At 42.0% G+C, this 14,472-nt stretch overlaps 2 protein-coding genes and 1 long non-coding RNA gene across 6 annotated transcripts; 2 read left to right on the top strand and 1 right to left on the bottom strand.

The window, feature by feature from the left end:
* The first annotated feature begins 24 nt into the window (after nt 1-24).
* LOC129592312 (uncharacterized) lies at nt 25-3,116 on the top strand. Of its 3 annotated transcripts, XM_055488324.1 has the most exons (4): nt 25-544; nt 605-781; nt 1,210-2,217; nt 2,544-3,116. In XM_055488324.1, the coding sequence occupies exons 3-4, from the start codon at nt 1,341-1,343 to the stop codon at nt 2,984-2,986; spliced, it is 1,320 nt and encodes a 439-aa protein (XP_055344299.1). In that variant the 5' UTR covers nt 25-544; nt 605-781; nt 1,210-1,340; the 3' UTR covers nt 2,987-3,116. The 3 variants fall into 3 exon arrangements, with proteins under 3 accessions (XP_055344299.1, XP_055344300.1, XP_055344298.1); XM_055488325.1 differs by having other exon boundaries at nt 25-781; nt 1,231-2,217; XM_055488323.1 differs by having other exon boundaries at nt 25-781.
* Nucleotides 3,117-3,462: 346 nt separating this feature from the next.
* LOC129592320 (uncharacterized) lies at nt 3,463-6,930 on the bottom strand. The gene is made up of 3 exons (XR_008690959.1): nt 6,216-6,930; nt 5,546-5,755; nt 3,463-4,567 (listed from the first exon to the last, which is right to left on the bottom strand). It is a non-coding gene; the product is annotated as an uncharacterized LOC129592320 (long non-coding RNA).
* A 350-nt stretch (nt 6,931-7,280) lies between these two features.
* LOC129592303 (uncharacterized) lies at nt 7,281-13,282 on the top strand. 2 transcript variants are annotated; one of them, XM_055488312.1, is made up of 5 exons: nt 7,281-7,482; nt 8,057-8,710; nt 10,486-11,353; nt 11,472-11,653; nt 12,552-13,282. In XM_055488312.1, the coding sequence occupies exons 3-5, from the start codon at nt 10,489-10,491 to the stop codon at nt 12,684-12,686; spliced, it is 1,182 nt and encodes a 393-aa protein (XP_055344287.1). In that variant the 5' UTR covers nt 7,281-7,482; nt 8,057-8,710; nt 10,486-10,488; the 3' UTR covers nt 12,687-13,282. The 2 variants fall into 2 exon arrangements, with proteins under 2 accessions (XP_055344287.1, XP_055344285.1); XM_055488310.1 differs by lacking the exon at nt 8,057-8,710.
* Nucleotides 13,283-14,472: the final 1,190 nt, after the last annotated feature.

Raw genomic sequence — 14,472 nt, 5'->3', positions numbered from 1 at the left:
TTATAACTGTTAGCAACAGCAGAATCCAAGTTAATCACAAGAATGCGTGCCGGCACGGCCACTTTCGCAAGGATAAAATGCCGCGTTAGCCTTTGGAACCGAATCTAGTAAGAACATTTAAACTACTCGCACAAAGAGGACTGCCGATTCAAATCTGATGTCCAAATATAGAACAAACTAATGTTCTCTCGGTGCTCTTTGTGGCTAATGATCTTGTTTACGTCTGTGTCAGCTGGTAGCAGTATACGAAGACCGCGGGGATATATTTGCAAATAAGTGTGGGGTATGGCAAGTATGTGGTACATAGTCAAATTTCATTCGTCGAATTGGCGCTGGACAAGGCCAGGCTACCTATCTGATGCAGAGCAAAGCCGCCACAAACCGACTAGCAAACCCGTTAACAAAAGCTTCCGCCGATAACACCAAAGTGTGATTCGGTTAACAACTTTCTTGGCCCAGTGAGTCTCCCTGAGATCAAAAGAAATTAGAACATTTCTACAGCACAACCAAACACCCACCTGCGCTTGCAATGCTGTGGGGTGATGTACGTGTGTTATAATATTAAATCAAATTTTGCTGTCATCGACGAAATCTTCTGTTTCAGATTTCCTTTACCGGCTTTCCCAAAGCTAGCAGATTGTTGGGCTAGCCGTAATATTGTGACAAAATTAACAAACTGTCTGGAATTATGCAAATGTTCCCGTTGTGATCCTTTTCTTAACTTTTATTGCGTTTTGCTTATGCCGCTTCGCAACTCCATGCTTATGGGTTGACACTAGAGGTACGTGAATTAATACAGCCTTTTTGCAGTTTTGAAAAATCTTCAGTCAAAGTAAAACCTGTTCATACAGGTATAAAAATGGTTTTGTAAAACGTGAATGACGTGCGTGCAGTATTTGTAATTTCTGCCTCCCCGATAAGGAAGTATTGATGGACCGACAGCGGTTGCGGGCTACGTATTACGATTACTGTACTGTACTTATAAATAAAAATGCGTGACACAGATTTCTAGCTCCTGCGATGATTATACAGTTACACGGCCCCTATTCTGATTTATAATTTATTTTGGCAGCAATAGTACTGTACCAAAACATAATAAAATTAATACAGTATTACTACACTTTAGTGTACTTATTGCTAACGATAAATAAATATACGGTAGTGTGTTCAGTGTTCTTAAGCGCACAGTGCTATTATTTGTCCGTTTAGGTCAGAATTAAGTCGTTCCAGAGTGGCGCCGTTTTCGATAATCATCGCTGAGTGAACGAAAGAGAAAATCGCAGCGAATACTTGGGAGTGCAAACGTTTAAACAACCAGCGGGTTTAACAACAGCACTTGCATGGATCGTGCTGAAAGCGACGAATATTTTTCGGTACTAAAGTCTCTCCTGAACAGTAACAGCGAAATTCCAGCGACGTCAATTCGAAAGCAAACACCGCTGGAGATGGAATGTTCGTTCAGGTCCAACCCGCAAAAAAACGCGATTCAATGCGAACCAGCGCCGTTCCAGCTAGCTGAGCCTCGACCACATATGCAGCCAAAATGGATCAATCAACGGAGCGGCGAGGACCCTCCCGGAGCCATTCTGCAATCCTCTGTCCAAACTTCCTCGGCGCCTCGCATTCCCAGATCCCAATGCGGGGAAAAGAAGAAATCTGGAAATATTAACACACGCTACATGTACGAACTCACCCCGAAAGAAAAGCACGAAGTTGTGGATTTATTCGACAACGGCCACTCTTGTTCCCACATTATGCAAAAGACCAATCTGTCGGTGTACTCCGTAAAACAAATACTGGGCGCAGCTGGCCGAGCGGTTATCTTTAGAAAATGGGATCAGGACCGGTACAATGCGCTGCGGCCGGTTATTCTGGAGCTGTCTAAACAGGGCTGGTCCCCTCGAGCAATAACAAAGCGCGTTAAAACTTCCAGGTTATGGGTGGACAAAATATTAAAGGATGCCGGTCCTTCGGAAACGCCGCCTGTACGAACTTCCCGTAGCCCAAAAAGAATGAATCCATGGATGGGGCGTCCGCGTGATCCTGCCTTCCAAGATGTACACATGTCTGATTCCGCTGGCGAATCAAGCTCTACCAACAGAATTTTGCTGGATGATCGTGACCGTCAGTGCCAATATATGCGCGACACTCTAGAGGACACCGAAATTTCCAAGGAAGTGACCAGTATCGCCGAAGAAGCCACCATAGACAGAAATGGTACGTTGGAATAAATTACAAGAAAAATTAAATTCTCCCAAATTCAAGGAGTGGCATTCTGCACTCGTACTGTTTGTATCTGTCTGTAGCTTACAGATATGTCAAAGAAGGACAATGTGATTATTTATCCAACCACAAGAAAATAATTCTTAAACTTTCATTTGCCAAAAACTGTTTGGAGATTGTTTCATGACCTTTTTCAGACAAAATTTATTGATTTTACTTTCAGGCTGAAACCATTCATCAGCCTCTTTATATGAAATGAAAAACCTGTAAACTTCGTTAAGTGTCCACGCGTTATCCGGCAGACTTCTTTTGAATTTCAGCGCTCGGTGATCACAAGACCACGGATATTCCGGAAATATGCTTGAAAACAGACGTTCCAACGGAACAACATTTCTCCGCCCAGAGAAAACCACAGAGAAAAACCATGGAATACTGCAGTATTTCGGCGGATGAGTGCGCGGAAATTCATTCCAAAATACCGTTGCTTCCGCCAGAGAATGCGTATGTGGACGGTCCAAGTGGAAGATATCAGTGTCAGATTTGCCGCTTATCCTGGGAAAAAGAGGAACCATTCCTTTTACATCTGGCAAACAGAGAGCATGAAGAGATTTGTGCAACCGGGATTTTTTTATATTGTACCGGATGTAAATTCCGAACCCGAAAGCCGGCGACGATGGGCAAGCACATTATCAAGTACCAATCGCAAACCACTCCTCCAAACTGTAGCATGCATTCCGTTAAAATGTCGACGGACAATTGCTAGTTTTATTGTTCTACGATCACCGTTTTTGGCATATTTTTACGCTGCCAAGATTAAAGTACTGTTTATCTGTGTAGTTTTATTATTTGCAGTAACAGTGATCTTTAGTGACTTTCTTAGGCTGTCATGATTTTATACTGTACATTTGTTGTCATAATCTTACTGTTTATTAACCTTTGGAATAACGTCGTATACATGAACATCAATAAAGAACAAGACGATTTTTTATAACATTAAAAGTTCATTAAACTTTATTATTACTTTTTTGTCATAATTAAGCAAAACTGTTTCCTGGATTCTTTAAAATTGACAGCACTTCGATATTTCTTACTGGCCAAATACTTTCATGTTGATTTCACTAATCTTCGATTCAACATGTGGTACGTTACAGAAGAATTATTTGTGGTAAACCAATAAAATTGAAAAAAGTAGCGGTGGTGTTGATACGTCGGAATGCGCCAGGCGGAACAGGGCAAATAAGACGTAACAAACCATTAGCTGGTACTTCCAAATAGTCAAATAAGGGCTCAAACAGCAATACTGTCGAAGCCGACGCCAGAAAATTAGCGGCATACAATGATACAAAAAGAACAGATTCTCTACTCGTCGCGCTTTGCGGTTACATCACAGACATATTTATATTACCCTGCATTAACGAGTTGCACTGCAGCTTGTACAAAAGGGATTTCGTGCATTAAGCTGTGAGCGCAGCACAGCTCCCGCGGGAACTCGATTATCTAGAGTAGCTACTCGATGGGTCCCTGGACGAGTGGCGGAAACAAATCGCCTACTTGTTCGAGCAGGGTCATACGGACAACAAGCCTCGACATTATTCCGATTTAGAAAGCGCACAGATAGTGATGAAGAAAACGTCAACGTCATCGTAAAACAATCCGCGGAGGGTGTTTCAGGAAACGGGATGATCTGGGCCTCAGCGCGCCAAGCTAGAGAAAAGAGCGGTAATCATAAAGCCTGTTGCGAAAGGATAACACGTGACCACTGCGGCCGTCCAGTAAAAGGTCAACGTGTCCAAGCACACTATGCAGCTGTTGCGCCAAATGGAGAAATTCTTTGTAGAACGTCATGGTGCGGCGTGCGTAAACGGCATGATGTTGTTGGACGTCCAGTGACACTGCATCACCGTCCTTTCGAAGTCCGGCAGAAAGGTAGACGGCTCATCCACCAATCCGCCTTCCTGCCGGGTGCATGCGCACACCGATAACTCCGCAACGAGATGGCGTCTTGTGCAGCTGCAGGCGGAAGATGGCGGCGGCCGAGGTGCCCATGTGGCTACGCGGATGTCGATATAAGACGGTCAGCGACGAGATGATGGCGCAGACTGCACATCTGCAGGCTGATAGTGTCCGGGAAGCGATTGTCAAGAGGTTGGACGTGTGTCCGCAAAGTGTTGCCCATGTAGCAGCGCAATTTCGCGGTCCAGCCGGATGCTCCGCAGTCCGCATTCGAAGGGTGATCCCGGTGTGGAAGAAAAATATACCGTGGATACTCGCGAAAAACAGCGAGTTATTAATTAAGCGGATTCTGGCCAAAGCGATCGCGCTCCCCACGACCATTCTGATGACACTGCAGAAGAAAGTTTAAAAGATGAAGATACGAGTAATTCGAATACCGAAGAAAGCCAAAACGGTAACAATTACTGAAACCAACGAATCTGCATAAAATTGTGATAAAATTTAAAAACATTGTTGTTTCAAGATAGTAGTTATCAAAAAGCAAAGTATACGAGCGAGTAATATGTACAAGGATACATGTAAATTTGTTTTCGCACCTTGACATATTTGATCGGATTAATTACGTTGTAATCACGAACTTTCGGAGCTTTTACAAAGTTTGCAAAAAAGCCCCGAATTTCTTACCTTGTTTGTAGAGCAAATATGGAATAAATGAAGCCTTACATGACATGACGCGTTTTGCACTACCTTTCATTCCGTGCACAACCTTTTCGGGCACTACCTGCAATAAGTCTTTTTAAACTCTTTGATAACTGTTATGTATACTTATGGTCATCTGGAGTTTTTCCTCTAAAACTTTTTTCACTATGTCAAGCTCAGCAAGCGAAGATTGCACTAAGTCAAGCTAGGAAAGCACTGTCCAAACTCCAAACCCTGCGAAGAAAAACCGGCACAAGGGCGCCTAGAATTTTCTCACGGGAATTCGATTTTGTAACTGCCGATGGTACTGTACTTTGAAATATGCAGCAATAACTGCTGCTAACGAAAAAGTGGCAGTTCCAGAATTAACTGTGCTGTGAAAAAATTAAAAAAATAGAAGGTAGCGCACACAGATAAAGGTGGTGCCGAAAGGTTGTGTACGGAGTAAAAGGTAGTTCTCAAAAAGGTTGTGCACGGAATGAAAGGGTGTGTACGGAGTGGTCACCAAAACGTTAAGGTCTAAAGTGATAGATGTAATTATATGCCCCCATTAGTATATGAATTCCCGTTACAGAATGTTTAGATAAACGATATGTTGGTAATTATTTCACAGACATCGCTACACATGTGGAACATGCTACGGGTGACTTCTTTGGTGGAAAGTACTGACCATGTGAGAAATATTGCCAAGGAAGTCGACGTGGGGGCCGCACTGTGTTCGACGGGCTTCGATGTGCGGTCAGAAAAACCCACGGGAAATGGCTGTCACACAACGATTCCGTGAATAGTGCCGCTAAGGAAGCGTCGTCACCGGCATCCGGCAACACCAACGACACAGTGTCGCATCTGCCAGTTATCGTGGAACGATGTGGATTTGTTTCTGTCAACGGAAGTCCAAGGTGAAAGGGCCTGCTACAGTTTGCAGTAAAGACATCATGCATGGTACAGACAGTTCTCAGAGAAAAAAAATGAAAACTAATAACATCTCCTCGTTAATTCTTCCAAAGTCGGTATTAAAATTCCGCCTGCTTGGTGATTTAGAGGGCAGGGTGTAAAACCTGGCACTGGCAAGTGCCTCTGGCGTTGCCAGTGGCATGGCAAGGGATAAAACCTGGTATGTTATCCTTTTGGCACGCAATAAAATATGGCAAATGCCAGAAAACACGTGGCACAGCGGTTAATAAATAAGTAGAAAATATTGACGCTGCCTCCCTTGTACAAGTTACAAAAATTAATAAAACTGCGATGGTATCAGTTGCATTAATAGCTGCTAATGCTTAAACCTGTACATGGACAAGAGTTACAAGACCTTACTTATTTTCTCAACGAATTACACCCACCGGCATGAATAGCTCGATCAGCAATTAATGCGTAATGGTGCTGCAAAAAGAATGAATTTGAAAACTGTGCCAAGCTCCAAACCACGCCGATTCACGAAGAATCCGCGTTTCGATTTGCAATCATTTGGCATCCGCGTTTCGATTTGCAATCATTTGGCATGGACGGTGTACGCTTAATACTGTAATGCAAAAATCCTCACCGCTTAATGGGCACCGGTTGGTGCCCAGACAAAGTTCGCTGCAATAATGACGAGTAGTAAAAAGTAAAAACTTCTATTTTACCATCGGGCTTATTCCGCACCGTCTGTTCCTTACGCAATGGTACAGGTCACGATAAAAAGTACAACCACACAAACATTTCCACACAGAGCAGATCAAAATGACGCCGCTCTTAACACAGCTGCATAATTAAAAAAATGCAGGTAAATATCCCGGCAATATGCGCTCACGATAAGACTGTGATTTGATCACTGAAAACCCGAAAAACACCCGTTATTCGGTTATTCTACACCAAACAGACCTGTAAAAAATAAAGTTAACTTTTAGTTGTCATCATCATCATTTAAATTTCGTAATTAGCGGCATAATTTGCATACCAGTATATGCGAATTGCCTTTAAGCTTTAACTATACATGTTCAAATGAGCACTTAAATTTCAATAAATCTTGTATGAATCTTTACATGTGCAAGCTTACTACAACCGACACAAAGTGAAATGGCACTCACTGAAAACAGAAAAAATCGACTTAAATCCAACGCTTATTGACTGTCTTTGACTCATATGTTAAACTTGACATGACTGATGATTAAAGGTCTGGGTTATCTGTTGTTTGGAAAACAGAATATCATGCAATGATAAGAACAGTTGCTTGCAAAAAGGCAATTGGCACATGTACTTGTATTATGAGTGTGTGCGTATGTCTATGAAATTCGTATAAGGCGCTCTTGTTTCGTGCAACGGTGCAGATTCGCAACTGCATCGACCTTCTCTTCCGCCGGACCAAAGTTCAGTGCACATAGAGACACAACATTACATATTATTACCATTCAGACATCAAACGCTAATCATTTTGAACTTAAAATTACTGTTCTGCCTTCAGCCATCGTTTTTACGTAGACGACACGCTGACACTTACAATTGCCAACATACTACGAACAATTTTATGAATTGTCGTTCCGAAACATTACTGATTGTGTCTGCGTTAATCTGTCGAAAAGAGTAGCACTTGGAAATGTACCGATGCTGGACATTTTGGATGAACACTGGGTAAGCGTTCGGAGCTGTGTGGTATACAACACGGATTATAATTACAAATATTGATAAGTACCGATATTTTGAAGTGTTGAAATTATGTAAAGTTGCATTTTAATTAGACGTACGGTGATTGGTGAATAAGCTAAATGATGAATATTACTGCTGTTATTTTTATCTCGTTCTGGAATCCCAGTTCTCAATAGCGGGCTTCATACATACATGTAGTTGGTGCAACGACGATCGTGAAGTGCTGAACAGGTTGCAACACCACTAGAGAAAAAAGAGTGACAGCGGTAAATATTCAGGCTGATCTACGTAGTAAGATATTAAGCTAATAAGACCTAATTAACTCGTTTGTTGCATGAGATCAATTTCCATGAAATTACAGTAATTCAATAGCTCTTCAGTGTCCGTTAGAATAACAAACTGCCAATTAATCGAAGAAACTGCCCCTATTTTTGCATCGGTTATTCCATTAAGCAATTTTGTAATGCAATAATTGTACTAAAACTGCTGCAGTACCCGGCCGTATAACTCACCGTACTGTATGTGTATGACCTTAATACGAATATGACTTCGTATACAGGTGCAGTGTGTGTACAAAGGGAGAGCTCGTGCCATCATGCAGCGTTCCACCCACCGGAAATCGTCAACATGGAGATCAGCCGTACTCAAACATCACTATTTTGCCGGTCGTTAGAGATCGACTTGAACAAGTGCAATATCACCACATGAGAAATGTCTTGAAAATTTAGTTTTAGTAATACTTCTACTTCTATTACGTATTTGCCGGGACGAATAACCGTACGATGTATGGTACTAGATCATTTTTATATTTAGTTTTGAAAGTTGCAGTTTAATCGCTATTTTTTATTTTAGCATTTTAACAGTGAGTTCCAACATCGTAGTGAAAGTTATGGTTTTAATAATTCTAGTTTTCCGGCATATGCCATATTTTATTGCGTGCCAGAGGATAACATACCAGGTTTTATCCCTAGCCATGCCAGTGGCAACGCCAGAGGCACTTGCCAGTGCCAGGTATTACACCCTGCCGATTTAGAGTGATTTAAACTGCGAAAATACGCGTTGTTTCTGTGCAAGCCGGACTACAAACATACGCACAGTCGAATCAGAGCTCACAAGAGAACCAAAAACTTTTGCAACGGGTTTGCTTTTGAGCGCAATATATGGCATTTATCAGTTATCACAACACATTAAGGTGTGCTCCGCTTTCTAACAGGTAAGCAAAGCGAATATCTTGCTACCAGTTAGGCATTTATTACACAATACACATACTGATACATATAGTCTGCCGGAAGTTTAATAGTCTAAAAAGCAGGTCATTCGTTCTTTATCAAATGCGAAAGCCTGCACGAACAGAGAAGATCCTGGTCCTGCTTGTTCCTTCTCTGCATCGGTTAAACGCCAAAGTGGAGGCAGACATAATTGCTTTCCTGTGCTTGCCTTATAGACAGGCAAAGCTAGTTAATTGTTCGTGTGTCTGTCAAATTTCAACTGTCTTATTAGCAGAGTTTTCGAGGGCCGAAAACATCAGTTGTTGAGTACTTATTTCTGCCACTTCTCCGTAACTGTGCCGGAGTTTAGACTTCAGAGAACCATAAAAATAATAATTCTTTTAATATTATAGTATTTGCCTTCTAAGAGTGGTATCTGTAAACTGCTGATCCGGCTACAAACGTGGTGTTCCATGTTGGCGCGTTTTTATTTTCTGCGATCCCCACGATACTCTCCACGGTTCTATGGTTTGGCTATAAAAATTTCCAAATTTTTCCTCCCGCATATTATCTTATTAGCCGTGCTGGCCCGTGCAGTATTTTTCTGGATGGATCCTTAACTCGAACCCATGCTGGATAAACATTATTGAGAGTGGTAATGAACGATAACTTTTTGTACTACGCAGTTGATTTATTATATAAATATTAAATATATTACTTACACTTTATATCGACATGTAGGCTCGCATCAGATGTGATCAGTCATAATAATTAATTTATTGTATATGTACAAATATTACACTTCATATAGATCTGTCTGTGATGTGATCAGTTATAATAACTATGTAGAATGGAATTTCTGTTAAATCCAACATACAAACATAGGTGAAAGTTGACAGTTTGAAACTCACCGTAAAAGTGTCGTATCTCGCAGTTTTATTAGAATGCAGCAGTAAATGATTACGTAAAGAAAGTATAATATTAAAATTGGATTGTATTATTCTTGTTTTATTGGCCTGCGCACAGTGAACAGGAAACGAAAATGCGCACACTGAGTTACTCAAAAGCGGTTACTCAAAAGCCGAGATTATGCTCGAAGTTAGCGTAGAACGTGATGCTATGATGGCGGTCCGCGGTCGTTCTACAAGCCGGGTACAGTTTTTCGGCACGAGATAATTGTTTCGTTGATCAAGCGCAGAAAGGAGAAATTCGTAAGTGCTTTGAAAAAGGCCACAATGAAATAGCAGCACCTAGTCGCAGTAACTTCCGCCGGGCCCGGTCCGAAGAAAGTGACTGAGTCTAGTCCGTCCACGCAGCAGCCCTGAGCGTCTCGCGAACCGGATCTTGCGCGCACAAACGGTTTTCAAGCCAGTGTATTCAAATCATCTGGCAACAGAATGTCATAAAACAAACGAAAAAAGATTTTTGGAATGCGCGAAAGTGAAAGATTTCGTGCATGTACACGACTTTGGTACCATGTACCGGGCCACTTCCTTTAAAACAAAATGCACGTGACCACGTTTTTTTGTTCGGTCACATGCACGCACCACGCCGAGTTTAGTGGCGGTTTTATAATTTGTTTGTGGTATGGCTTTTTCTGCACAATTTCCACGGGGAGGCTGAAGATATGATCATGAGATAGTCGTTTCCTTGATAAATCATGTACAGTACTCGTATACGAGTACAGAGTAATAATCATACAAAGTAACTGTATGTGGATGTTTGATCTTTGATGCAATTTTTGCAAAAGTATTAAATAACAATGGGGTTAAATTCGCAGACCATGGAAGTGATGGAAGGGGAACCACAGCGGCAACGCCAGCCCGTCACCGCAAAGCAAAAAGAGCAGATCGTCCGCTTATGGCGCAACTCCGCGTACACTAACGCGCAGATTGCCCAGCAGTGCCGTGTCAAAATTACCACCATGTATAAGATCCTTCGCACCGCACCCTCGATTTCCGCCCGGCGGAAATCCAACCCATGGCGCAAAAGCTGCCGTGCCGAGCGGAGAAAGAAGATCGTTGACTTATTCGAAAAGGGCAGCACAGTGAGCGATATTATGCAGGAAGCGCAGGTTAACGAGAAAAGCATAAATGCTGCACTGAGACGCGCGGGAATGAGTTTCAAGGAACGGGACAATCCTGGCCTCAGCCAACAGCAGAAAGCTGCAATCCTCAAGCTTTTTGAGGAAGGCCACATGGGAACGGACATTCAGGAAAAGGTCAGCGTATCGAAAAATGCTCTGCAAAAGTTTCTGCGCGAAACGGGCAAGTCCTTTAAGAAACGCGATAGTGCTGCGCGGACCGGTATCTATGAGACGGTCAGCAACGAGATGATGGCGCAGATTGCTGAGCTGCAGGCCGACGGCGTACGACCCGCGGAAATAGCCAAGCGGTTAGGCGTGAGCCGGCAGAGTGTCATCCGTGTGACGGCGCAATCTTGCGGTGCGCCCTTATGCGATCGGATGCTGCGCAGTGCGCAGTCGCAGGATGGAGAAGATGGGCGTTCCGTTAAACCGCGCGACACCCAACTGCCCATTTCGGATCCCCACCATAGCGAACGTGGGCCCTATGGCCATCCAGGTCTTGCTGAAAGGAAAAGTATAAGCAGTGCGCAAGATAGTCGGAATACTGACGAACGCCAAAACGGTAAGTTAATGTACCTCTCGAACCGGCTTCCGATTACGTACACCGGGACAGCACAAAGCCATGACTCCTGGGTCGAGACCACTCGCTAGTGAAAGGCTTCAGCTTTTTCTATGTGCAGCCCGCCGTCCAAGGGGTCGACCAAGGGGAACAACGAGCGCAGTTGGGTACAAAGTGAGCGGTGGACGGCACAAAAATAAATCTGCAAATAATGGCCCGTCGAATGCCGCTGTTGCCGTTAATGTGACTTCCGATGTGGTGGAATTGGCAGCGGCCAAACAGCCCCAAGGTCTCCTAAAGCAGGTAAGTTGGAGTTGATTTGGTTGCTAAATTTGCAATAAAAGTACTCGCAAATTTGATTTAATTGCGTATTTCTGATTTCAACGAACACATATGTTCAGCCCGATTTCCTGTAGGAAGCAAACCTCCATCGTCTCCATAACTTACTATTTACTTGACGGTCTGTGGAATACAGGCATCTGATATTCATGTATGCACATAATATATTTACTGTGCCATGCAGTTCTACACCTTCTTTCAAAATGATGTTACATTATGTAGTGCGTATCTACTGTGTATGTAATTGATACAGTCAATATGTGGGGCATTTACTTGAATATCTAAATTATAAAGCTTACAATGGTTTTATTTTAAAGCTTGCACTAAAATTGCTAGGAAGATTCTTGCAACAAATAGTCTATCTCGAATACATGTCAAAGTACGAAAGGCGTAAATGAAGCGGTGATCATAGACTGCTTCTATATCTATACTTTTATACTTGTATCTGTACGTAGTACTCTGTACGTTTCATGTGTTATGTGTTGAATGCTACACCGCCTACACGCATTTTAGTTAAAGCAAGCAGACAGCTACTGAGTAGCGGTAATTAAAAACTAATCTGATATCTGCCTATAATAATCAAATAACACTACGTGACAAATTAATTACAAATTAAGTTGTATATTAAAGCAGTTATTGTATTATCTTTACATGTACCTGTATACGGCCAAGGTATTATTCCTAAAATTTATTGGCAACTGAATCACATGCATTTGTAAATTATAAAGAACCTGCACGAAAAACGTGCCTAATTTTGCTAAAACTGGGTGCTTAATGAGCGTATAGTACCGTGAATTACGAGAACCCTATCGTGAACTATGTACGAGAAATAGACAAACAAAAAGCTGTATTTATTGTTCAGATACCGATGTACATGCGGAGGATCCATTCTCTCCCCTCGAATTATTCTGTGGAGAGCGCAACATTTCCAAGAAAGAAGTCCTGCATCGCACCCAAGCATCCGCTCGAGAGCAGCCGCAGCAGCAACCGGAAGTAACGGCGGAAACGTCTGCTAATTTACCTAACTGTTCCGTAGAGAGTACTCGTGAGGCAGCGTCACCGTCATGCGATGCAGTTGGCGCACCGTACCAGTGCCGCATCTGCCGCTTATCGTGGAAGGACGCGGACTTGTTTCTATCCCATTTAATCTCCAAACAGCACGAAAGTTTCGTTAAACCGGAGAGTTTACTGTTCTGCACGGCGTGTAACTTTCAAAGTCGACAACCACTGAAAATGGGACAGCATATTGTTAAATATCAATCGCGGAATTCCAACCGGAAGTCACGAATGCATGCGGTAAAGGCCCAGCTTAACTCAATGTGAAATATTGTGTCGGTTTGGCTTTGTTTTTCCTCGAGGCAGTCTGTAGCAATTTTGTAATGTATTTGCTGTGCAGTTTTTAGTTTCACTGAACGAAAACTTTATAAACATATACTGGCAATGAAAACTTCTCGTATTTATATAGGTAATCTGCGAAACGTAATTTTTTCTCGTGAAGTCCTTGGAAGTTGATTAAGCTTAATGGCTTCCTAAATTTGAATGGAAGGACAATATGCGTTGAGTTTTAACGAATATTTTTACAATGTATTGATAACGGACACGTGCTCGGACATTCTCCATCGTCTTCGGTTCGCTTATTGCGATCTGCATGTATGGCGGAAATAAACTATGCATTGGTCCTTATCAATCTATTTTGTGTTGTTTACATGTTTACATGCAGCATGCAGCATGCTAGAAAACATGCAGCATGGGTATGCAGCATGGGTATGGGTATGTTTACATGCAGCATGCTAGAAAACATAAAAGAATACATTAATCGTTAATTATGGTATGCTCCGTATTCTACACGAAACCTATGGGCTATGGCTGTGCCACACCTATAAACCACACCGCTGAATCTGCGATCACAACTGAAACCGGAAATGCATGATCACCATCGCACTGAATCCACTGATCAACCCTTAAAAATATTACAGTAACGGTAATTTTTGCTGTACAAGGATATTTAAAATTTTTTTGAAAAATTCTGATTTTCAAAAACATTCAGCGTCTGAGAATTCCGAAGCTTCCACCTTATACCTGCAATGGCAAAAAACAATTCTTTATCTTGTGATTCTGCTCACGGCATACCGTAAATGTTTGAAACACAGAACCAATCTTCAAATCTTACGGGTGCTAGCACAGTTTTTAAGGTTTTCTTATTTTAATACAAATGTATAAATCTGTTTAGACACTAATGTACCGACGAGTATTTCTGGTGGTAAATGCTGAGACATTTTTTTACAAAAGCAATTCAACTACGTGTATTGTACATAGTTGACTTCTAGTGGACTAATATAGTCTGTATATACAGACTAGATAGGGAATTTACTCGCATTTCGTCGCTGCAAGCTTGGCGCTTGTAAAGCCATGTTGTGATACAAAACCGTATAAAATATTATTACCTTCTAGAAACTGCCGAAGCATCAGATCTCCCGATAAGAACAGCAAAACTGGTTATCACAAGAAACACGGAGAAGACTGACAATCTTTCGATTCAGATCCTATCAACTTCTACCAAAATATGAAACTACCAAAATATGAAATATGAAAATAGTAATTGAACTTCTGTCTTCTGATCTTTCGTGGCTAATGGGCTTGTTTACGTCAGGTCAGTACTCAAGAAAAGAGTGTTTTTCGGTATTGGTCAGGCTACTGTACTAAAGCTGGGCTATGTGGGCGGTAACAACTTAAAGCTGAATATAAATACTGTGAGAATTTCTGGTTATTATTGTATTATGCAT

This window comes from Paramacrobiotus metropolitanus, unplaced genomic scaffold (genome assembly GCF_019649055.1).
Source record: "Paramacrobiotus metropolitanus isolate TYO unplaced genomic scaffold, Prichtersi_v1.0 Parri_scaffold0000051, whole genome shotgun sequence".
Classification (NCBI taxonomy): Eukaryota; Metazoa; Tardigrada; class Eutardigrada; order Parachela; family Macrobiotidae; genus Paramacrobiotus; species Paramacrobiotus metropolitanus.
Note: the sequence above shows the minus strand (reverse complement) of the source record. Positions and strands in the feature narration are given on the sequence as shown.